This window comes from Eurypyga helias, unplaced genomic scaffold, assembly GCF_000690775.1.
Source record: "Eurypyga helias isolate BGI_N326 unplaced genomic scaffold, ASM69077v1 scaffold1288, whole genome shotgun sequence".
NCBI lineage: Eukaryota > Metazoa > Chordata > Aves > Eurypygiformes > Eurypygidae > Eurypyga > Eurypyga helias.
Genome location: NW_010266087.1, coordinates 2140 through 28119, shown reverse-complemented (window position 1 = coordinate 28119; position 25980 = coordinate 2140). Strand labels below are relative to the sequence as shown.

General features: G+C 38.5%; 1 protein-coding gene across 1 annotated transcript in view; it reads right to left on the bottom strand.

Annotated features, from left to right (window-relative positions):
- LOC104513535 (VPS10 domain-containing receptor SorCS2-like) overlaps positions 1-24487 on the bottom strand; it is a 76224-nt gene extending 51737 nt beyond the window's left edge. Inside the window, exons 1-6 of the mRNA XM_010156933.1 lie at positions 24334-24487; positions 18121-18203; positions 17452-17631; positions 12642-12788; positions 11166-11268; positions 2110-2186 (exon numbers count right to left, since the gene is read on the bottom strand). Coding sequence (XP_010155235.1) covers positions 2110-2186; positions 11166-11268; positions 12642-12788; positions 17452-17631; positions 18121-18203; positions 24334-24487 — 744 coding nt within the window. The remainder of the gene's footprint in view (positions 1-2109; positions 2187-11165; positions 11269-12641; positions 12789-17451; positions 17632-18120; positions 18204-24333) is intronic.
- Positions 24488-25980: the final 1493 nt, after the last annotated feature.

Genomic DNA, 25980 nt, shown 5'->3' with positions numbered 1-25980 from the left:
AAAAACCTATGAAGAATGGTGAAACACCACATAGGAAGACTGCAGAATCTCCTACAGTGAAGGATTAACAAACAGGTCTGGCAAACCTCTGTTAGAGATGTTCTTAGCATGTTTATGATGTCTTAGAGCACCTGGTTGGATTACATGATCTTTGACCTTCCTCCCACTTCCATATTGCTATGAGTCAATGCTGCTATTATTTCAGGAAAGCTTTTAATTAGTTCCTTGAACTGCTTTTTTTCCCCAAGTCCTTTATATTTACTTTTCTGCATTGCTCTGCCACTACTGAAGCACAGACTGCTCTTCTTCTAGGCTGTTGACAGCTCTGCAGTATAATGTGTGGCATGTGAGAAAGGTGACAGGCACTCGCTAATGACAACTGCAAAGTTTCCAATTCAGTGACTTAAACCCACCCACAGAGCTGTGCCAAAACATGAGCTTTGCTCTCCTTTTGCCAGCTCAGAAAACCTGTAATTTACTGTCTAAACAATTCCCATATCATCTGACTGAAGCCTTGTCTTTTGTTGCATGAACTCCAACAGAGAAAGGAAATGTACTGCTGTCCTCTGGAACAACTGTTTGATCATAAACAGCGAGGCCATAAAATACATACAATAATCAACATTTTCATTCTAATGGCAAACACTGAGTAAGTTCTAGGCTTTGTGGTAGTTTTAATTACAAAGCCAGCTATGATGCTTTACATTTGGACTGTCACAATGAGGAATCAGTTTGTGCCTGGTTTTGCAGCATGAATAGTCATCTTAAGGTCAAGTTTCATCACATATCATTTGCCTGAGTGTCACACAAATAAAAGCAGTGAAAATACGAATTTGGCCCCCTTCCCCCTTTCCTTTTTTTTTTTTTTCCCCTCCAGAAAAACCATAGAACTTTGGAACATGGTGACAGTAAATTATTAGAGAGGTCTCTGTGACGTATTAGACAACTCAGTACCCACTATAAATACTGGAAGACTTATGCATCTAAACACCTATTTATCATCTGCTACAATTCAAGAAGGAATTTTGCATAAATTTTTTTTTTTTTTAAACCTCAAAGGCCATTATCATGACAAAAATAGTGTATTTCTTTTAAAAAGTCCTTCTGTGGAGTATTAATGGCATCCTACAATAGCAATATAAGACACTGTTTGTATTTCCCTCTTTAGAAACTCACACTCCCTGAGCTCAATAACACTAGAGAGAGCATTTTCACACTTACTTCTTCTAAGATAATAACACAACTGAATTTTGTTTCAGCTGAACACTAAAAGACTATTTTAACTGAAATTAAATTACTTTTTGACATACTTTGGTGGTTTGAGTGCTGTTTTATTCCCGGGTATAAATTATAAGTAATTCCAGAGCTTCCTTATATTTTACGATCATGACTGTTGTTGCTATTTACACTCAAAAAGAAAATATCCCTGTGTGTAAACACTGGTTAGACAGAACAATTTAGGAAAAAATACATAATAAATGCACGGTGTTTAAATTGACACAAGGCACTGGAAGGAAAAGACATCCAGAATTCAAATGATATTACAGCTACTACAAGACTTGCTATAAAATACTTCCGATGTTTGCAATTCCAGAATTGTTTAAATCATACTAAAAGACATTCAAAGATTTACTGCTTTTTGCAAACTCTCTTTACTTTCTCAGTTTCAGTGGGGATCAAAGTTTAAGCTTAAATACCAGTTTTCAGAGTATGAAGAAGTAGAATTTATTTCTTTTTACCTAAATCATGCCTTTCAGCTTTGAATATTTGTACTGCCAGATCTAGACGAAATCCACTTCATTATTAGCATAGGAAATAATTTAAATTATTAAAAACCTAAACAGACTCTATGTTTCTTTATTCAAGATACTTCTAAAATCTTTAAAAAGATTAAAATATTCAAGATTCAGCAGAACCTGACAGCCCGACCAATTTGAGTTTTTGCAAATGATCTCCTTAATCTTTCCCAGTTTCCAAGTGAAGTGGAGATCATAATAGCCACTTCCCTCAAAACAGTTGGTGTATAAAGATTAGTTAAGCATTATAGAATTAATTGTACTGGGTACATTAAAATTATTTCCAGGTGCCTTTGATGATTCCATTTCCTACCTGACGCCACGTTTTCCCACAGTCAGACGTTATGTACATTTCTTCTTTATACTCAACCAGCTGGGATCCCAGGTTACCTGTCACGAAACAGGAGGAAACAAGGGTTGCATCCACATGAGCAAGAGAGATGGGATTAGTCTTGACCCTAGTCAGAGTGTGAAATTCCTAGGTCAGAGCAAGAACCAAACTCAGATGGTCAGCAGGCTTATTTCATTTCTGGTAGCACCAGATAAATATTTTAAAAACATGTATGTACACTTTTAACTTTTTCCTTTACATTTCTAGCTATGCACAGGTGGGAGCGATGAGACTTAATACTAATACTAAAAGAGGTGAAACCAACACTTCACTTTTGTTGCTGCATGTTGGAAAATTATTGTAGAAGAACACATATTTAAGATGCAAGTCTGAAACACCCATAAACTCAGAAGCCATATCTTAACCTTAATCGCATTCTGTAAAGTCATTCATCTTGAACTTGAATTGTTAAAATAAAAAAGTTTTATCTGCAAGACTTTACGGCAAAGTAGCAAAATCTAGAATCTGGAGAAATACATCACACTGAAAAGAGGGGGCAGGAGGTTTTAAAAAGTGTGTAAATACAAAAGAATCTAAGCAGAATTACCTATTTACCTAAATATTCACCAAGAAGCTACTGAACATTTTGACAAAAAGCACTGAGGAGCAGCAGCTAGTATTCGGATTATTGCAAAGTAAACAGAAGTGTTAAAACAAACTTGTGGAAGATGATCTCAGCAGATACAATCCCAAATACTGAGATCTCCATCTTTTAACGTGCAGTATTTCAAATAGTAAACTATTAAACCACCAGACAGTTTACAGTATTCTAGGGGAGAAGCAATCATAGCACAATATTCCTTCTAAATGATATTCTGCAGGGATTTTCACTTAAATATATGGTTTGCATGTTTTTACAGTATAAATAAGATTGAAGTTATCAGATCCTCCTAAGCAGAAGAGATGAGGAAAGAAAACACTTGAGGTTCAGATAGCGGTATGAAATTTCACTTCTGTGTTATATAAATAGCTGGTTTTAACCACCAAAACAGATCTGTTTATGCAGAGTGCACTCATTAGTGCTGAAAGGTTCCTGAGAGGAATGACGGCGCCCACTGCCCAAAATACACACACTATTTGGACTATAAGGATTGCACATGCTCCACTGCTTAATGGTATAAACTCTACATTATTTAACCCTGAGCACAGCCTAGATAGGGTTAGAGTATGTATGTGGAATCAGGAAATTTATAGTCCTTTCATTTCTTTCAACTTCATCTAACATTTCAGAAGGCGCCACTGTCCCTTCTTGGGTTTTCATCTTCCTAACCCTCTTCACGCTCCCTCATTTATCAAATAATTCAGCACATCCTTAGTTGGCTGTGTCATTTTGAAAATAAGACCCCATTCTTGCAGGCAATGAGGACCTCTGATAAGGTCAATACAGTAAGGATGAAGGAGACGTGGACTGAAGACATAGTTAAGAACCAGGATCATACGGAGGAAGTGGATGTAAGACTCATAAGGAAAAAAATATGCCAAAACCAGCTTGGACTCAAAGTGCAGGGATGACCTTCATGACTACTATTAGATGTGACAGCAGTTGTACCAAGTGGGAAGAAGGAATGAGAAATGGGTAGTTATGAACAACTCCCCTCTTTTTTTTCCCTTGCAAACACCTTCATCTCCAAAGCCAGCCGACCATTAAGTCAGCACTGCCTCACCTTCCCACTGCTCTGCCTGCTGACTTGGTCCATGCAGTCAGGGTAGCGAGGGCCATCATACAGCTTCCCAAAGGGGTTATCATTTAAGAAATAGATTAAGCTTTTGGGTTTTTTCTGTCCAATAGTCCCTGGAAGATTACATATTTTAGTTACAGTCACATTGCGTTCATGTAGGCAGATCTTCCACAACAAGAGGAAAAAAAAACCCGCAAAATTAAGCATGATTAAGTCATAAATATTGTCTAATGAGTCGAATGTAAAAAGAAAGCTTCACATCCGAGTTCAGCTATATTCTGTCCCCTAAATTCAAGTTAATTTAAATCTATTTGGTTTATGGCCATTTTCAATTTATTATGCCTTTGACTCCTAGACCCTCATGTAAGCAAAGATCATGAAACATGATCTGGTTTTCCTGAATCTCACAGATCCCATAAGCAAGTAGGACTAGATCTCATCAGCTATGTGTAGCAAAAATTTATCTGGTCACTGGAAAGAGTTTTGAATGAGAAATCACCTTCTTAGGATTTGTAGAAAGGGAAAACTGATTTGCTCTTTATACAAAACTCTCTTTTTTTGCTGTTCTTACTTCTTTTATATATAGTTTTCACTGGTGTATGTTTCTGCAAATGGGTATATTCTTGTGCTTCTGCAGTTACTCACAGAATTTTTTCTTTGGGATAGCTAGGGATAGAAATACTTACTTCCTTGCTAGAACTTAAAGTATTGCTGTCAGCCTACACCCTTCTTTGCAGAGATACCTTCAATGAGTGCCTTGTTAGTTTTGTTCCTGGATAAATGCTGTTTATTCTACCTCTTTTTACCACTTACTGAAACCTGCCTATATGCATAAGTCTTTGAGAACTGCTATGGATCTGCACTTTAAAAAGTGCAGTGGTAAATTGCCTTAGCTAATGAAGAATTGGTCTGTAAACGAAACAGTATCAACTTGTGCTCCATTAGAAAGATTCTTTTATATCCAGCTGATATGGTAATGACTGAAAGATATTAGCAACAGCTTTGTAACTGCCACTCTGTAACAAGACAGACATGACTTCTGGTTTTTTTTTTACCTTTATTGCCTTTTCTTGGTAAATGAGCAAAAAGAGTTTGTGGACTCAGTTATAATTAGAGAGAAATGCTGTTCTGTCAAAAACCACAACTGCTGACAAACTTGGCGTAAAGACTGGTGTAGTGCTTTGGGGAAAAGGACCTCACTGCCCTCTGACCTTTGAAAGTAGTCTGTCCCCTGGTCAAGGGCGAAAACCCAGAGGGTGTGCCTGCAGGAACTTCTGATGGCTGACATAAGGTTCTCTGCATTAATGAAGGCTGTAATTTCCACTACCTTACAGATCTTTTAGGAGACTCAATTATATAACATAATTTTGCAAACTTTATAGAGTGTTCAAGCACACAAGGAAACCTTTTCTCTGAGGTTCTTTTTTGATTTTCTCTACCCACCTCATTTGTCATGTTACTGTATTAAGCCAGTTAACCAGACAAAGCACATGTAATAGCACCCTGTAAACCCCTTTACAACAGCTCCAACTCAACCAAAGGAAATGCAAAAAGTCCTGGCATTAATAACATCACAAACAAATGACTACAAAGTCACAGGAGCTCTCAGAAAGTACAGCTGAAACATCCTGAAAGTTTCCATGCTGTACCTGAGGCAAATTATGACCCTTATTTGTGTAAGTTTGGCAGCCAGTAACACATGTGCAGAACTGACATCATGATCAAGTGATACAGGTGAGAACCAGCCACATTATGTTCAGCCCCAAGACTAGAAGCCAATACTTCGTAAGCTTTGTAAGAGTTTGTAAGAACCATTCCCACCACATCCTGAAGTGTTCAGACTGTACTGCAGATCCACAAATATCAGTGTGCTGTTTGCCTGGTGAAACACACCAAAATCTGTGCTCCTTATTGCAGCTTTAAATGTCTGCAGTAACTCCTCAGGTGTGCCAGTACAGCATAGCAATTGTTTTTAGTCATTCTCTGTTAGATCTCAAATTCCATCTGTGGTAACAAGTAACAGTAACGTAACAGACTGAAGGCAATTCATGTTTATATTCAAAAAGTTACTGCATCTGGAATGGGTAATCAATCGCAGACGTTATTAGCTGGGGCTATAAATTATATCATTTTAATATCACTTTTTGATCTAAATTGCCTGAAAACTCTTCTGAGACGTGACACTGAGTGTTTTGCCACCTCAGTTCAAGGTTTTGTTTATAATACAGAAGTTTCTCAAGTTTATCTTATATTATTTTATATTATTCTTGTAGCTAAATGACACGAACAGGAAAGATGACTCTTCAAATTACTGTGAGTGTGCTTCAACTTTTCTTTCTACATTTCCCATGGAATTTTAAACACATTGTTTTAAAAGGCAGTTAGAGATTCATCCTCTGTCCCTAATAAAGGGAAGGCATTATTGGCAACACCGTCCATACATAAAATAAGGGAAGGTCAGAGCCTGACCTACAGCCCTGAGACCACTGGCATGACCTGACCACGTTCAGGTGTTCCTGCAATTTATTGCTGTGAGATCCCCCCACCCCTGCCAAGTTCAAATTACCTGAAATGACATGAGGGTTATGTTACAGGCCATGAAAAAGGCATTTTCATGTGATGAAACTGAGGATGTGTGCGGCATGATCCCAGTCATGATGGACATGTCTGAGGGTAGAAGTTCAAGGTATGATAGCTCTGTTAGGCTTTATCGGTTAAGGAAAGGTAAATCTGGTGCTGTCTTGACTTATCAGAAACAGTCTTATTTGTGTGCCTTCCTCCAAACCATGGTCTGGGGGACCATATACAACTGAATTGTTCTTAAACACATCCCTAAAGGCTTTTATCACCAACAGAGCAAGGATACTGTGCTAGATGGACTCTTGACCTAAGCCAGTATGGCTCTGCAGTTGTTACGTTCTGATGCCTTGCTTCTTACAATTAGAAAATGGATGGAAACATTTTGGTCTGAATTTCAGATTTTCTGATTAAGCACAGCCACCTTTTATTTCTAAGACTTGCATTCTTATAAAACTTTTCAAACTGTGCTTTGGGAGACAGGAAATCTGTTTTGTTTATTTACTTGTCCTGAGTAATAGCTAATTTCAAAGTAACTGAATAAAATCACACGTTCCATCCCTGCAGGGTACCAGCCCCAAAAACTAGAATACAGACGACTAACTACCCTTCAGTGTATTTCTCTGAGCTATTTGTAACTTCGCACATGCTAGTTTAGCAGCTAGTAACACAGGGATGTGAAAGAAAGCAATGCATTTTCGTGGTGACTAGTAGCCAGCCAAGCTCTGTGAAACGGTGGTATAGCTGCGAAAAACACATACAGATCTCAAGAGAGTAATTAACAAGGCATTCTGGCAGGTTCTTACTGGGTCACAAAAACATGGGAGATTACCTTGATTTACAATTTACTATTAATTTTCATGTTTAAGTGCTACTTATCACTGCATTTACCCATATTTTTACGTGTGATTTTAGACATGCTTACTGCGAGAAGAAATAATCCGCATATGCAACACTCTGATAATCCTTCTAATATGGATAATCTTTTCCAGCCACTTAAATTTAGCATACAGGCAGATACCTACTCCAGAAAGAGAGATCTACTTTTCCTAGATTACTGGTAATTAATACAGCTGTAACATCACTTCAGCCAATGCACAATAAACTAAAATGTCATGGTTTGTAAACCTGTAGTCACAGTGCACAACAAGCACACAACCAATTCGTGTTTAAGTGTCCCAGATAGACAGCTTTTGCCTGGCAAACTGAAGATGTGTTAAGCTGAGGGAGTGATCCAAGCCATCAGAATGGGGGAAGATATGATATGACAAAAAAATCCAAACGAATTGCAGCATCTTCGCTTCAAAATGCACTGGGAAATGCTCAATCATCTCCCTGCTCCCTCATCCTTTTTGCAGTGTCAACCTGGCATGCTACTTCTGTGAAAAATTCTATAAATTTATCACAATGTACGCAGTGTATTTAGGCCTAATATGACAAAAAGTAGTTTCCAGCACTTCCTCAGTTCATGTGCAGAATTTACTGCTTGCTTGATTTGCCATCTGGATTGGAAGCTAAGCAGACAATTATTGTAAACTAGAACCTGAAAAATCTACACTTCTCTAAACATTTTTCATAGAAAACTCGTTTGCAGGTTTATAGTAAAAATTTACACATCAATTGACACACATTTCATAGCTGATGCTGTGAGAAATAGAAGCTGTTGCCAAGATTAAAATGCACAAAAATCAAATGTAAATGCAAAATCCTCTTACATTTCTAAAGGGAGAAAAGTAGTTATTTAAAAGAACACTTTAATATGCAGCTATGAAATTTAATATTCTGTCTGCATGTTTTACATATATACATAAGCTAAAAATATGCATTCCTCAGAACTATTTATGCATCTTTAATAGAGTGGAATTTTTATTGGTAAATACGAGTTTAAAAAGATGCAGTTTTAACATCCTATTACTGCATTTCTCCCAAATGCTCTAGGCGTTAATACTATTCACCATTTAATTATTTTTTAAATTAAGACAATATTCAGTAGTCCTTGTGCTCTGAATTTCAAGCACAGTAGCAAAACCATCCTTAAGTCACAGATTAGGTTTTCCATTGACACAGGCAGGTGTGCTGTATAAGCTTTCTTTAAAGTAGCCAAACTCCATGTCTGAGGGCTTTTTTTTGGTTTGATTTTGTTTTTTGGGTTTTTTTCCCCTTTCTGATTGATAACCACACTGCTCTTATTGAGAGGATGAACTTCATGGGTCTTATGGTTGGAAATTGTTTTCTAACTTCCAGTTCTTGTCCACTCGTTTACATCACTTGTTTCTACACCATGGTTACATTTTCAGGAAGAAAAATTGTATTCTTTCTCATCCTTGATTTTTTTCAGCTAATGAGGTTCCTCTTGTAAATATTCTCTATTTCCATCAATTGGCAAGTAGTCCTTCTTAGCACCTGCTCATTGGTCCTGAAAATTAATGGTCAGAATTGTACACATTCCTATTAATAAGTTTGTTGTACAGTATTTTGCCAGAGTATTAATATTTCCCCTCTCTCCATTGGCAATTATTTACCTACTTCACCCTCAGAACACATTTTCCCTTTCCACAGTACAAGGCATCGATGGTTCTTAGACACACTGTGATCAACTGACATTCACAGATCTTTATCATGTTCAGTCATTTCCAGAAGATGTGCTCTCCCTAAATCTAAAGAATTAAAATTCCAATAGCATGTGATGCTGCTCAAATAATCTGATTTCTGTAGGCACTAAGAACGTAGTATTGCTGTTGATTTGCATAAGATTATCGGTTTCAAGGATCGGGCCAGAAGAAATTCAAACTCATTGTATGTAAAGTATTTCTGATAAGAAGTGTACATTTACAAGGATATCAGGTTTGCCAGATAAGACCGAACATGTGCACTGAATCCAGATGACCTGAGCATCCAAATAATGTAAATGCAAGTCAAAATCAGAGTTGAATCAGGTTGTCCGTTGGCACGGGGATGCAGCTGCTCTTTACAATTTTAAGACTTCAAAATACATTCCTAGCTCTGTCTGCAACTACATGACCTTCTACCAGAGGAAGGATGTAATGCACTACCCTTGGGCAAATTTTTCCCATTTTCACACCATCCCTCCCAGTGTTTTAGCCAGCTGCTATGAGTGACTGTGCCTCTCCACCATTTCTCTTTCATTATAGGTTGCTCCACAATCAAGTCACATTTAACAAACCTCAGTTCTTAATGATATCTGGATGGCATCAAAAAGGTTCCCTCATGTTCACCTTGAGGAAAGTTGTTGACAAGTTCACCTTCCCAGCATAGCAAGACAATGTCACAGTGATAAAATCTCACACCTTCCTAGGAAGGGAGGAAGGGCAAAATAACCTCCAACCTGCCATCCCTAATATCGTCACAGAGAACAATGCTCTTAAACCCAACCAAAATGAAACAATCCAGTGTCTCAAAAAGTATCAGTTCACCACTTCAGATTATAATGCAAGGACATAGAAAAATGAAAGAGAAGTAACAGACTAGTTAATTAAACCTCATTGCTTGATTTGCTACAAGGCATTCAGGTACAATATGATGAGGTGAAGATTAAGAACCTACATCAGAATAGGAGTACCTTTATGTAAAAAAAGATCCCTTAACTAGAAGCTATTTTTTCAAATATTGGAATTCATAAAATGTGAATTAAACACGTAATAGAAATGTATCTACAAGGACACTATATAAATTCTTAGCCTCATTCTTGTCAATAAAAACATAGCAGCATTTCACCAGGTAGGTCTGTCTCCAGTAAAATACTTTAAACTCCATTTACACTAGGGGAAAACTTGAAATCTTCAGTTATATTGAAGTAATGGCAGCTGTCAGTCTCTTTCAACAACAAATATGCTCACCTTGATAGTCTCAGGAAATTTTCAATTTAGTAAGCCATATATAAAGGACTAGTGTAAGCTAAGGCAGAAAGCATTATTGATTAAAACCAGATATACTTTCAGGAAAAGATAAACAGTACATGTGTGCATTTCACTTAAACATAATCCATAACATAAGAATAAAAAAATGCAATTTAAAAAAACTCTGAGAACGGTTATCATTTCAATAATTTTGAAACAAAGAAACATATATTAAATTACAAGAATAGGTGAATCACAAAGATACAATGTAAACCAGTTACATGAATATATTTCTTGAAGAGTAGTCAACATTGCAATAGGATTTCTTTTATTAAATGCCACTTCACAGTACCGTTGGCTGTATATGTATGTTATAATGGAGATGCCACAGCCAGCACTGTTGTCATTTCATCTATCTTTAGGAAAAAAGGGAATTAATAAAAATTATGTGAAAATTCTCTGTATCAAAGCATAAAGAACAAAGGCATGGTCACTGCTCACATCAGTTTATTGGATTTGCTGGGCTATTCATGATGCTGGAGGCCCTACACCCCACTTCCACAGAAAAAGAGAGCAGGACAAGTCCTTCAGCCACCATCATTCCTCCACACTGCACTAATAAGGAAGGGGATATTTCACAGCCCAGAGAAGTATTCTGTTACATGTCTGTCCAAAAGACACAGCTCTGGAACTTCAATTAACTTTTATTAAGTGTTCAAGAGATCCCATGAAAGAGATCCCATTCTGCATGAAAAGCCTTATATTATCAATGTTTCTAGCATGGTATGGTTACAAACCAAAAGACTAGATCTATAAAGAACTGCTGCTACATTTCAGGTCTTAAAAAATAAATCTATGCGTTTACCTGCCCCCATTATGAGCCCTGGTGCAGTGTCCTTCGTATGGACTGTTCCTGAAACATAGGGATTGTCTGCCCAGCGGAGATGGAGGTGAAGGTAGCAGTCAGGCTTGTGGGGAGAGAAGATGACAGGTTTTAAAAAATCGCAAACAACTGGTAACAGTTATGCTTCTATCATAATGAAAACCCAGTCAGAAAGCAGCATCTACAGTGTATGTCTTTGTGGAGAAAGAGAATGGCTATTTCCCATGGAACCAAAGTCCAGTCTGAAATACTAATCTTAGTTATCCAACTAACAAGAACCTTTGATGATGTCTGCATCGTCTGCCACTGTCTCAGCAAAAAGATTTCTAAACTCAAAAAAGTCAGGATGAAATTATTGTATAAAAAAAAACAAACAAAACATCGTGACCGAACAATTGCTTAGAAATTATAACTAACAGCAACAAGTATTGCATGGTTTTTAGTCCCAGGTAACTGATACAATGATGATTAAAAACAACTGTTTCTCGTAAAGTAGCATGTAAAATAACATAATGACTTTGAACACATCTGATCACGTCTCCTCGGTAACCAGCCTAGTGCTTCTTGCTCTGGGCAGCAGCAACCAAAGGTCGTATCGCTCACAGCAATCTGACCAGGAGCTTTACCCGGAGCAGGCTGCCAGCACTGCCTGGGAGCTGCTGCCACTGCAGTCCCTGCACTCGTCTCAGAGAGCTCCGGATCAGGCCCTGCAGGCTTGAAACACACAGCATCGTCTGAACTCTTGGAAAGGGAGCCAGCACCTCCAGCTCTCCATTTCTGTTACATGGAGAGGGATCAAATCTCTGTCAGTGGCAGGCCTAAAAACATTTATTTTGCTGAGCCTGGAGTCCCCAGGAGCAGAAGGTCAGTGAGCAAAACACAAGGTTTTCAGTACAGCCACAACAGTAACAAAACAGTATGGGTAGCTGGGACATCTAAACAAAGGGAAATAACATCATCTTACAAAAAAAAAAGCCTTTTTCATGCAGTTAACTGTAGCATGTATTTCCCAGCAACTATCAAGAGTTCCCTTTAACAGGGAGCCAAGAGTTACCTTGGTTTAACATGAAACAAAATGATGAAAGATAGAGCTTACCAATACATTTTCTCTATGCAACTGATGATGTGGTCCTTATATCCAAACTCAAATGACTGTTGTCATGATTATTCTGAACTGGGTTGGGTATTTGACAAACAAGAACGTCCTCTTTGTGTCAAAATAAGATCCACAATAAGAAATGCAGTGCAATGGAAAGTCATGACAACTGACTCTACCAGATGACTGGACCTTACCAGTCCTTACCTTGTAAAACCACAGCTCATGCAACACGAGTAGATTTGCCTACTAGTTTGCCTAGTAAACCAAAAGCACAAAGTTCTTGGGTTGCTGGAACTACCACACATCCTACCATAAAACAGTTCTTGTGCAGGAAGTATAGGTGAAAAAGAACCACTTACAGGTTTGCAGTTTGTTGGTTTGCCATTCATATCAATGTCTGGAGGGGTTAGAAAATCCCAGTCACGGCCTTTGTTGTAGGTTATCAGAGTTGTAACTTTCCCATCAATTTTCTGGTTGGCCAGAAAGACTCCTTTTACACCTCTGACCTGAAGCATACAGGAGAGAGGGTTAATGACCAGCACATACACCTTTTTTCAACACAGATTATTCTTGATTAGCTGCTCTTCTGCCACTCTGAACGTGTAACTCAAGTAGTTTCTCCACTAAAGAAGTAAAAAGGAAGTCAAAAGGATAAGAGGAAATGTAGAATGGGAGAAAGGGAGGAATTACTAGTTGATTTGTATTTCTAAATGTATTATAAAGGGTATAGAGTCCTCTCAAGGTCAGAAGGCTAATCAAATTATATGTAGTTTATATAGCAAAATACAAAAATTATGATAGCATGGCCTTACTGTACACTAATGTTAAAGTTACAGCTCTTTTTTTTTTGTTTGTGGTGTTTGTTTGTTTGTTTTTTAATATGGACATCTCTCTAATGTTATTCTATGATGAGTGCTCTTGTTTCCCCTTGTGATTATTTATGAGGCTTCTTGTATTTTTGAAAATTTCTTAAAAATGTGTATTAACTCATACACCATTTCCAGCACACTAAAGCTTTCTAATCTTCTCATGTGTTGACATTTAACAAAACTGAAGAACTAAATGCACAAGATTGTTTGCTCTTTGCATCACCAGGAATATTTGCCCCTTGCTGACATGATCCATTCCTGGCTTTACTATTTATTATGTATCCAAAAAACTTACTTTTTTTCCAACTACCAGTTATGAATTCCCTTTGACATTCATTTTACAAAAGCCTGCATTTAGGGTGAAGAGAAGGCATCCCTTCCAGCAGGCTATGGATTTGATACCTATTGCTTATAAATACATGCATTTTTCTCAGGAACTGAACCAAATGTACATCAGAATCTTCTGGTTATGGTGATAGCCTAGAATAGCCTAGATAGATAGGCTACAGAGATAGCCTAGACAGCAAGCTCTCCTGGTTATGGTGATAGCCCAGAACTTGGAAATATATTTACATTTAGATAAGCAAATTCTGTACAGACATTTTAATACCATGCTTTCTTATGAGTTCCTTCTTTAAATGCCATGCATGTACGGTTGGCTTACTTATCCAGGATTCTAGATGGCCAAAATCGCCTCCAAGTCAAACATACCTTAAAAATCAACTACTTTGCAGTACAGGTGAGAAAAGAAAGAAGAGGGGAGAAACCTGCCATCTTTACTTTCAAAGCACTTTCATCTTGCTGTGGTTTTATTACATATTCTGGCTTCCAGAGACAGCACAGCCATGTATATAACTGAAAAGCTTGGCAGTTCAAACATTTACTTTGAAGGTAGACTTGGGGTTAAATTTCTGTGCCTTTCTTCCAGTGAACATAATATTAAATATTTAAACAATAATTAGATCAGGGACTGCAACTGAGGTTTCCCTCTTCATTTGTGGATGACAAAACCAGTGCTGCATCATCAATATTTTTGTTTCTTCTCTTTTTTTTCCTCATTCTTGTTTAATGAATATTTAATTGTTGCATATAATCATTCAGTGGGAACTGGGCAAAAAAATTTTCTCCCACTCCCATCTCTAACCTAACCAAGTGCAAGGGTAGCCTCTCCTCTCTAGAATATAGGACATAATTGTTCGAATCTATCAGAGAGAAACGTTAGGAAAAAATTTCTTCCAGTGTCTCAGTTAACTTCTCTCACCACTGCACTAAAAAAAGATAAAAGTTGACCAGCACTTAAGGCATAAACCCTGCTGGAAATAATAAATACATTTCAGGCTTCTATATTCAGAGCAAGTGCAGAAGCAAGATGTTGGGAATGGCTCATTGCCCTAAAAAGTAATAACTAATCATGGTGTGTAAAAAATGGCAGCCTTAAAATACTCCTCCACCCTCCCCGTAGTATTTTCTAATTTATTTGTCCTGTGACCTATGTAAATACATGCCTGCCACTTTCTGTAAATACTGTAAACGCTGAATGTCAGATTTACCTTCTGGATTCAACTGTGATGCCGAGGCACCCAAATTCTTCTGTACTATCTACTTTTTGACACAGTTCCCTAATCTAAAAGTGGGAGATTAGTATCCTTCTACCAAGAAGGGAAAAGAGCCATGTTAATAATAAGGTGCTATGGAAAAGAACACATTTCAACATCGTGGAGTGTTCAGTTACTCTGATGAGCAGTCCTGTAGCTACCCAAGGGAGACAAACACAAGGAAATTGAAAAGTACCTTTCCTTTGATTCTCCTTAGACTTCTAGGATTAGTTCTAAGAACACATATTTTCCAAAACAGTTCAGGGGCTCGTGGTTCCCCAATACTCTTAGAAAAGCACTTTGTACCTTACAAACATATTTTCTGAACAGGTATTCTACTATGACTATGTATTCTGTGACACATTAATTGCTGCATTGTTACTGTAGAAAGAAGCACTGGTCAGATGGCCCCACAGTGTTTAGTAGCAGCAGTTACTGAAATACAAAAAAATACAGCTATATACTAGAAGTTTGTGATTTAAATTGAAATATATACAATGTGTTGTTTGGGAAGAGAAGGATGAAGAATGTGTACTACAACTTCTGTAGCTCTTAACCATGTAAGAGGTCACAAGATCCAATCTAGAAGTATTACATTAGTATTCCCATTTTGCAAATACCTACGTCAAATTTGTGATGGGTTCACATCACCACCATTTGATACAATTTCAAGGACATGCTCCTTTTGTACAGTCACAAATTTCAAGGACATGCTCCTTTTCGACAGTCACTTAATACTTCTTTTTCTTTTCTTCTTTGAACAAGTATTTGGGAAATATTTCCCCTTTCACACATGCAACATGAAAAGAAATGCGGTACAAAAAAAAAAAAAGATAAAGCATATAAAAGAAAATTAATGCAGACAGGTAAAAATCTATAAAAGATTTTATAGCAGATATACAAGTAAAAGATGAAGTGAGGTCAGCAGAAGATAATGACAATGAACAGTGCAAATTTTAAGGAGAATTATGCATGGTAGAAAGAGAAATTGTCAGCCATTAAGGACTGTCTCAGTGTTGCACTGAAGAATCCTCTTCCCAAGTTGGGATACTTGCATTAAAATGCCCAGAGAAAAAAAATGTCTAGACAAAAAAAATATCCCATCCTCAATGACTGCAATACATGTTATATTTAGTAGCTATTTTTTGCTATGTAAATAATCCATACTTGATCACATTCTCATAAAGATGGTGAACAATAATTATTTATCGTAAAAGATACAATAAGAAAGCCTTATGGCTTCCAGGTAAGCAAAGTGTTCTCCTGTATGCAACTCTATTCCAAAAATATCTCTGAAAAATAAAGAATTCTATGGCTCCATGCGTACTGCCTTTCAATTACTCTTTATCACGTACACATTTTCATTTTAATGCAACCCTACAAATTAATCCAGCGACCACAGTAATCTAGGATCTCTCTCTGTTGTGCATTTATCAAATATGCCCTCAGTAACATTGTGAAATTCTGAAATCAGTGAAACTGAATTAAGTAAATAAATCCTGTTGTCAAAAGGACAGCCAGGGGTGGCATCTCTATAGAAGTTATCTAAAATGACAGTCTGCAGCTGACCCAGGGAGAAGAGATTGCACCCAACTCCCTTTCAGCTTTACATCCCACAGCAGTGACCAGGGATAAAACTTACACTCTCAATATAATATCTCTTATATCTCAATGTAATATCTTGTATCTCAATATAATATCTCTTATACTGCAAACTTATACTCTCAATAAATCACCCTGTCTCAATGCGGCTACACAAAATGTAGAGCTCCAATCATTTAGAACCTTCATTTCTAAAATGGTAGAGTGTAGAAAATAATAATTGGTAACGATTCACCTTTTTATCTTACTACAGCCCTTGGAAAGAAAAAGCTAATCAAAGATGGAGAAGATAAGGGGGAAAAACCTACTATCATTTTCCCCCACCATGAAGAATATACTTAGACCTATTTAATAGCTCAGTAAGTGTATGACTTGTACCCTGAATTATTACAAACCTTTTCCAGAGAAGTCTGGTGCACTTACTATTTTTTTTTTTTTTTTAAAGTAACACAAGACAAATTAGAGAGTAACAGGGGCCAAACTGTGTCAGATCAAAGGTCCATTAGTTTAATATCCTGGTAACAGCCAGTGATGCATGCTACAAGAAAGAACAGAGGCAGAGCAAACTTACACCTTATTACATTTTAATGTCATCAACAGGAACAGAACTGGTAACAGAGCGTGCTACTCTTCCAAAATGCTGTATTCTTTAGTCTTTTCTTCTACCAAGTGCACTGATGTTAAAATACAAGATAGATTTGGTTACAGGAGAGTTTGTCTCATAGTAAACATTGCTGGCACAAGACACAGACTTAAAGCAAGTGCATGTGCTGTCCAATATCTAATTTTGTTGGTTCTTTGTATTTCCAAGCTGACACAACCTAGCCCAAGGCTCACAGGATTACTGCTTAAGCCCCTACTGGCTAATAGATGACCTGCTCCAGCTCAGGAAGTGTATCACTGCCTCACCTAAAAGAAGAAAGCGGTACGTAGGCAGCTGCGTAACTTCTTACTTCAATAATAACAGTGCTGCCAGCTTCACTTTTCAGTATCTAAAAAAACTACACAAACCTCAGCCAATTCTGGTTTTGCACAAAACCAAATCAAAATTTTAAAAATTAAGACTCCACCCAGACTACACACACTGGAAGATAAGGACCTACCTCCAGAATATCTATCAGGACATTCTCTTCTGGCTGCTTTGTGCTCCGGACGTTCTCCAGCAGGATGGAGTAGTAAACACCTTGGGGGTCAGACTGGTACAGGTTGTACGTGTCTGTCTGGTACCACTCCTGAACAGCCACAAACACCTGGTTTTCATCTGTACTGATTATCTGTAAATCCTAACAAAAAATGAGATACAAAATAACTAATTTTCCCATAATTTCTATTTTACAAACAATACGTTGGCCAGGAGAGTTGAATTCCTGGAAGAAGAGAAGAAGGATGCATATGAAAGTTCAGTGACAGTAATATCCCAACGTAATACTAATCAACATGCTGTACCCCACCCCTCCGGGCTGGTCAGTCACTCCTTTCTAGCTACAGGTTATCAGAGTGCAAACCAGCTTAGCGAAGACCAAAAATCATGAATGCGCAAAAGCTGTGATCTGCTTAGACTTTTGTGGAAAATGACATAATGAAAAGAAGGAAAAGATGGAAAGGGGAGGGGGGAGGCACAGATTTTCTAAGATCTGGGTGAGAGTCAATGAAAGACTCAAACAAAGCTAAACTAAAAAAAATTATAATCCTCAGGTACCTAGACAATTAAGAACTATTTTGTCCGAAGTGAAGCATAACATAGCACAAAGAGCATCATTTGCAGCAGTTACACATAGGAAGTGGTACATATCATGCCCACAGCTCATGTATTCTGTAGTACATAATGCTGATTTATCTATGTAGACAGGTCCACCTAAATATTCAAGAGTAATAACATGAGAGTAAACATTCTGCATTCATTTCTCAAGAATTTCAGATGCGGATATTGCAATAGCTTTCTCTCAGTTTTCCCAGCTTCTTCACTCCAAACTTCCCAGAGAAAAAATGCACAGCTGGGGAAAATAATTTAACATTAACGTTAAACAGAAGAAATAAATCAGGAACTAGCAACACTGAACTAAGCTTAGCAAACAGGAAAAAAGGACATCAGTTTGCAATAGGATACGGCAGCATAAAGGCAGACGTGGAGGCTACATATGAAATGACAACTACTCACACAGAGTGAAAGCTTGTAAATTCTTTATGACCTTGGTGCTTAATCGAGAAACTATACAGTTCCCGTCACCTTATTACTGGAAAAATAGCTAAGGCAATGGAGTGGATATTGAATGAAGCTACCAAAATGTCAAGAGAATATGAGTTTTGGAAAAGTTTGCTTAAAAAAAAAAAGAGATATCAAGAAAACAACTTTGTAGAACTCTAAGAGAAATAAACCAAATTGCGTACGAATCCAGCTAAGGCTGAAGAAAACGTAAGTAACTGAAAAACACTGAACGTTCGGCAAAGCACGGCAGTCACGCTTTAGGCAGCATGCATGATGCAATTGAGTCAGATTAAAAAAAAAAAAAAATAAAGTGAATACAATAGAATTTTTTTTTAAATGAGAAAAGGATGTTTATTAAATAACTAAATGTAAATAATTAAATAATTAGATGTAAAGCATTTTTCCATATTTGACACATCTCAACACAATAGAACCTAAGCGAAGTTTCCTATCAATGACAGCTCAATGCTGTTTTTAAAGACTTTATTGTTGAACTGTGTAGTAAAGAACATTTTTGTTTAGCATCCTGTTAATAGACGTCTTTTCTCTTGTACTCAGAAATTACTCAGAAGCAGAGTGTCTTCCAGAACTTTAATTTTTTCCATCTGAGTATGAAATAGTAACTTTTCTGACACAGAAATGCCAGCAGAATACAGTAACTGATCCAAACAATTCCTGTAAAAAGCTTCTTACATATACAGAACCCCTGATCTCCTGCCTTAAATATATGGCTGGATAAGCCTACATTAGGCCACATCTAACACTGAATTCACCTTTGCTTTTGCAGTGTGAGAAAAAGTCCCATGATTACCCATTATTTAAGAATGGAAGTGAAGCAGGGACTGAAGTGAGGAGCAATGAAACAGTTCAATTCATGTAAAAACCCCTAGAAAACCCTTACTCCTGTGATGCCAGGAGCTTTCAGCAAAATTATCATCTACTTATTATGCTCTATCATCTTCGTAACACAATACAACATTTATACAGTGCCATAAGCAAACACAAAACTCCAGTGAATGTGGGTAAGGTGCCCTCCTTGCTCAGGTGCTGGCGGGGCAGCCATGGTTGTACGGGTGGCCAGTGGTGGCACAGGCGAGAGCTGGGAGGAGGACGGGCACAGTTGTGGTCCTCCTGCTTCAGGGTGGAGTAGGAGATGCTGGTACAACGCGGAGAGGTACAGGGTGTGGTGCAGAAGGACAGGAAGACCAATTATGGCCAGTCTGGAGTCTTGTGAAAGAAAGAGGGATTGGACTAGAGCCATTTACAGCAACAAATGAGAGTTTACTTTTCCCTGGGCAGTGACTGTTACCAAAAAAGAGGTCTGCAAACTCAAACTGGAAGATTATGAGTTTCTTCTGCGGCAACAATGTAACAGATACTGGGTTTAGGAAGTGAAATTCACCTTCTGCTGCCTTGAACTTTGTTCCTTCCATTCAGAATTTATACATTCAGACTTCCAGTTCAGCCTTGCCACTATTTTCCTTTCACAGGGACTTCTTTTCCCTCAAGAATCAAACCTATCCTGGAAAGCTGAACTTAAAGAGGAAGAAGAAATTGATTGATAAATACAGAGGCTGGGGCTTTGGTGTGCCAAGTCCAACCCTTCTGCCCAAGTACCCACTTCTCACCAGATAGGAAGCACAGGAAGATGGGACGTCAGCAAATACTGCTAGACAAAAATTACTGTCATTTAAGAGTTAACTAGCAAGGACATCTGAGGAAGAAGAAATATCTTGATTGAGAGAATAGAAGTTTTTATTACTTTATCTAATTCATGGCCACAGATACTACCTTAGGCTGTAAACTCAGCAGATCCTATAAGGAAAGCATTTATTCTTTGATGATTTCATGCTTGGACTACTGCAATTGCCTTCTTGGTGGACCTCCTGCTTTCTTTTCTCCACATTCTGCAGGCTACTCAAAGTCATGCTGATCATCTAATTTCTCTGTAATTATGCTATTCACACATGATTTATTCAAATTAATTTATAAAGATCTTTACTGATATTAGCGATTTTCAAGACTTGGAACATACTTTATTGTCACTGCTTAGATTTTTGTTTATCTCCAGGCTACTTTTTTTGTATAAATTCAGTATTTGAACTCTTGTTCTCTCCTTCCATTTTCATGCTCAAATGAGAGAGTCTGTAAGCTTTCAGCACCCCTACATCTACCAGGGCAGAATTTTTTCCCAATTTGCTGTAGCAAACGTGTTGTTTCCTCTGTGGCATACATATTCCTCCTCCTTTCTGTTGTCTCCACCACTTTATTTCCACTCTGTCTAGTCTGCCATGTCTGCCCTGTTCCATATCTTCCTGATCCAAGCATCCATGCTCTTGCCAGTCTCACTTCTCTCTCCCTCTTTTTTTTGTTTTGTTTTTGTAAATCTCACCAACAGCAGTTCATGTCAGCAATAGACTGTGATTCCCAAATAGCAGTAATTCTCCATTTACTTTCTCTCATCTTCTTAGCTTGTAAGCTTTTGTACAGTTCTGAGATGCTACTAGCTCCAAACCACCTTTTTTAATCTCTAAAACCCCATGAGATTTCTCTGTTCTGTTTGCTAAGGTGCTTCTCATGCACTATATTCTGTGAACTCCTTTGTCACAATGTTTCCCTCATCCTCCTCTCTTTACCGGGTGATGTTATACCACACCAAACACAGATATCTGTATGTTCATCACTAAAAATCTGTGGAACTACTTATAGGCTCAAGACAGTGAACCAACACAGGGCCAAGGACCAACCCAAGGTTGCACCTATAGGTGCAACCAAAGAAGCCTGCAAAGTGCCCTAAAATCCACTATGCAATCAAGTCCACTGGGCCATTTCTCTGCGTAGTAGAAAATGTACTCTCATTTCTCTGAGAGTACACAGAAAACAGCCTTCAAATAATGTAAACAGCCACCCCAAGGAAAAGAGAATAAACTCCTAAGGCTACTTGGAGTTAAATACTGGGTATAAATCAGTGTGAAGGAGATTTAGGTTAGACATCAGAATATCCTTCTACAGTGGGGCCTGGTCATATACACAGATGATAAAATGCTTAGAGAGACAAAGTAATCTTCATCCTCAGGAGTTGTTAAAAGTAGATTAGACAACCACCTGTCAGGACTGTTTTAGGCAGATGACCAGGCTTTGGAAAGGGACCTCTCAAGATCCTTTCCATGTCTATTGTTTATGACCCTGTGAAAACAAAGGAAAATAAAAGCAAACCTTACTGAGATTACTTGAAATGTCACACATATAAACAGAAATATAATTTAAAAGACAAATTTTTGGAGAGGTTTTTTTGTTTGTTTTGAATTCAAGAGCTATACTTTCTCAAACATGCTACAAAAAATAAACAATTTAAAGAAAAATATGAATTTCAACATGATCATGGAATTAGAACTAAGGGTAGCTGGAAATCTGTTGAATCAGAATGACTTTTCTACAAAAATGCTAAATGACTCGCGGAAGTGATCAAAGACTAAGTATTAAAAATGGGTATGATTAAACAAGGCATCCAGCGACAGGTCACACCACTCATGCTGTCAGGGAGTTACGAACTGCTGTTGTTTGTATCTTACAGCAGTAGCAAAGAACACAATTGTTCAAATAAACACAGACTTTTCAAAGTCATACGAGAAATAATTAGACATGTATAGAAGGCCAAATTGTGCCAAAAGATAAGCACCACTTGAAAGAAATTTCATATCACATGGACAGACTAGTCTGTTAAAATAAGTGTCTGAGGGTGTGTGAGTGACACTGAAAGAACTGTGCATGTTGAGCCATGCAATGGAGAGCAAGCACCCAAGAACTCTTCCAGAAAGTAGAGAGGAAGGATCAAATATTACTTTTTCTAAAAAACATCCACACTGCTTGAGAATTTAAAAAAAAAAAAAAGATACCAACATGATCAGTCTAATATTTTTCCCAATTTTCTCTGCCTCTAATGGTGCTGTTTAGTCTGGGTTCACAGAAGGTGAAATGAACACCAAATTTAAGAACAAAAATTTTTTAAAAATCAATCAAGAAGCCGAAAAGCATTAAATAATTAAAAGAGTTGGGAGTTGGGGAAACTGAGGACAGAAGGGAAGAAGGAAAGAGGTTTAGAGGAGGAAGGCAAAAGAAATGGTATGTTTTCACTGTACACAGTCTCATACCATCCACAGTTACTTACTCACTAGCCTCTAAGTCTGCTAATACTTTGTAGAATTTTATATTCAAGAAATGCTCAATATGGTTTTCTAGCTTACTACATGTGATAAGAAACCCTATGATACGAATAAATACAATTACACCCTGAAGAGAGAAGGATATAAAAGATAACAAGGATCATACAGCAAGACAGTGCTCTTTTGTGTAGTAAAATGTGCTGATAACATAGAAAATATGAGTAAGTGAAAACACTGTAGGCAAGGCTCAGCATAGCTGGTATAACATTATGCAGGCAGGACTGTGGTGTTTTAGTCAATGAGGCAAATGAAGAACCTCAAAATTCCTAATCTTCAAATCTTAGAATTTTCAGTGCAATGTCAGAATTTTGAGCCTCTGCAATCTTTAAATGCTGTGGTTGGACAATGCGTTAACCTGAAGCAGGTGATAAATTAAAGAGAATCACGAGGAGTAAATATATCAGAAGCCCAACAGATTTAAGCACTCAAGGCTGCGTAGTCTCAGCCCTGACCTCCAGTTGCACCACACATTTATAACCTTGTAATCTCTTAAATACAATCAAGGTAACTGGATGGCACATATACCAAAGATAATCTCCCTAATCTTCCTTGCCTGGCTGAGTAAAACGGTGCAAGGAGAGAAATCAATACTAAGTTACACTGTGAAGAAAAGAACAGTTCCTTGAATCCACCTCAGATGGATTTGTACAACCAAGGAGCCAGGCAGATGCTACAGATCAGATTCACTAATGCCGTGGAACTACTAGGGAAAGGAATATTTGTATTGCATCAAATGCCACTGCTGCTACCTGTATTTCTATTTTGCTTTCCTTTATTCTTTGTTCAACAGCCATTCCAATGGACTTTTAGAAGGGTGGAGAAGTAGTTCTGCTGCAACTGCAAACTGCTCTTCTGCCTATGCCTGTCCTAAGTGATGGACAGCAGAGGTGCTGAAAGGGCTACCCAAGTGGAGAAACAATTACTGGGAGACTAAGAGCCTTGCCAAATGAGCTCTCAGTACTTCATAATCCAACCATCACACAGCCAGAGCCTCAAGACAACTTTGCTGACAAAACGGCTGCAGCAGCCTTTCCTTCCATTTCTACTGTTAATGAATGGACCCTTTTAAGGAATCCTTGAAAATTTACAGTAGGAAGGAGCTTGACAGAGAAGAGAATACATGCTTCGAAAGACTGATGGCTATACAGGAAAAAAGAATAAAACTGCTCAAAATATTTCACTCTTGAGAGCGTTAGATCCATTACTGGATGATACAGACAAGTTAGGAAGAAAACCTGTGGTTAAAATAGCGATGTATATCTCAGACTGAGGCAAGGAAGAGGTGAGCCTGTTTTGAGCCCCTCAGAAGAGCACTAGGGGATCACAGAATCATAGAATGGTTTGGGTTCCCTCCCTTCCTTCTGCCTGATGGCAAGAGGATATGGGATCCACTGCTGCTTGTGGGGTCTCCATCTGCTACCTTTGCCTCAGGGATGGTAGGGTTTGGCTCCACCAATCCATCTCCCTCTTACACTCTCTGATACTCCTCAGCCTTTCTACTTCCTTCTTCAGCTCTGCCACCAGCAGAGCAGATCATCCCCATGGTCAGCCCTCACACAGGGGCTCTCTCCGCTGCCCTTGGGTACGAATGACAGGCTCAGGCACTCCCTGCAACCAGAGAGCTGAGCGGGACCCACCACCTGGGTCAGCATGTTTTTCCTGGTGATGGCTTTCGGCCGAGTGGCCACCAAAGTGGGGCCCTGCCCGCATGTCTCGCTTGTGCAAACTGCCACCTCACGCCCTTCTGATGCACCACGCTGTGGGTCGGTCGTGCTCCCTGGGGGCCTGCTCTTGTATGTGAGGGGGTTGGCGTCAGCCTTCACTCTTGTCCCTGCACGCACTGAGTCAGAGCCACCTCTCGTCAGCAGCTCCCTCTTCCTGCTTTTCCACACCATACCTTTTCAGAACCAAACTTTCTGAAACGCAGTAGGATACAACAGACAATAGAGCTCTTCCATCATTAGGATTGTGTAGCTGGCATGAACAAATACAGAATCAATGAATGTCTTGTATCAGTTCATAAAAGGAGACCATTATCAATGGAGATTATTTACCAGAGGTGAGCAGGGGTGTCAGAATAATTTAATTCTTCCAAATTTCAATAGTAATTGAAATCATGGGCTCACCATTATTTGTAGCAAATTCTTTGGTTTGGTCAGAAATTTCGTTAACGATTTTTCACTTAAGCTGTCAGAATGAACTATTTCCCAGTTTTATTGTTAGTCACACTGGAGCATGACTCAGTAAGGTCCTGAATAAAGACCAGAAGCCAACGTACTCCTTTCTCCACACAACACTTCTCTAGGCAAGGGCAATCAGAGCTGCAGGCACAATACAAGTGTGATGACTCCCCAGCATCTTGTGCCCCGTGGCAGATCTGGCTCTCCCAGCAGCTGGGCTGAACCCCTGCTCCAGGCTGAAAACAGCACAAGGGGGATCATTTGATCTCCCTAATCCTCCCTGGAACACACCTGTATGCCTAGCCACACATTTCACAGCGCAAATGCAATCCCCTGCTTGATACTGCTATTCATTTTCAATGAGTTACTGATTCCTGATCTAGCTTTAGCAACAGAGAACAGGCAATCTCGGTAAAATAGAATATAGCATAAAAACCAATTCAGTTTCAAAACAATTGCTCCGATTTCCCCTTCTGTTTCAGGGAGCATACAGGCAGCCTTTAGCATGGACTCACCAACCTTTGCTACCACTCTCCCTGGCAGCAGCCGGCACAACTGGCTCCTGTCAAATGCAGGAGACAGTTGTGTGATTCAATGTAATCATCACTATCAAACACGCTACTTTTAGCAGCCTTTGATTCACATGTAAGGAGGCCTTGAGATATGTCCAAAGACAAACATTTAGGAAAGGAAACATCCTTTCCTAGTTTCACTCTGGGAGTACAATTGAACAAACATGGATCCATATGCAAACAATATAAAAAAAACCCTGGTTTGTTGTTCCCCCCCCCTCCCCTCAGGTTTTCAACTTCTTATCAAAAGGAAAACAAGGCATCAATAACATTTTGTAATTACTCAGCCTGAAAATGCTCATTCTATCTCCATACATAAAATCACCGTGAAACACATCTGTGCTGCAGCAGAATAGTATCTGAAGAGCCCAGCACTATTCCCCGAGGCTGGAGCCTGGTTTTCCAGCACAACTCTCCTAACACTGTTAGACATATCCTTGACCAGCCTGCA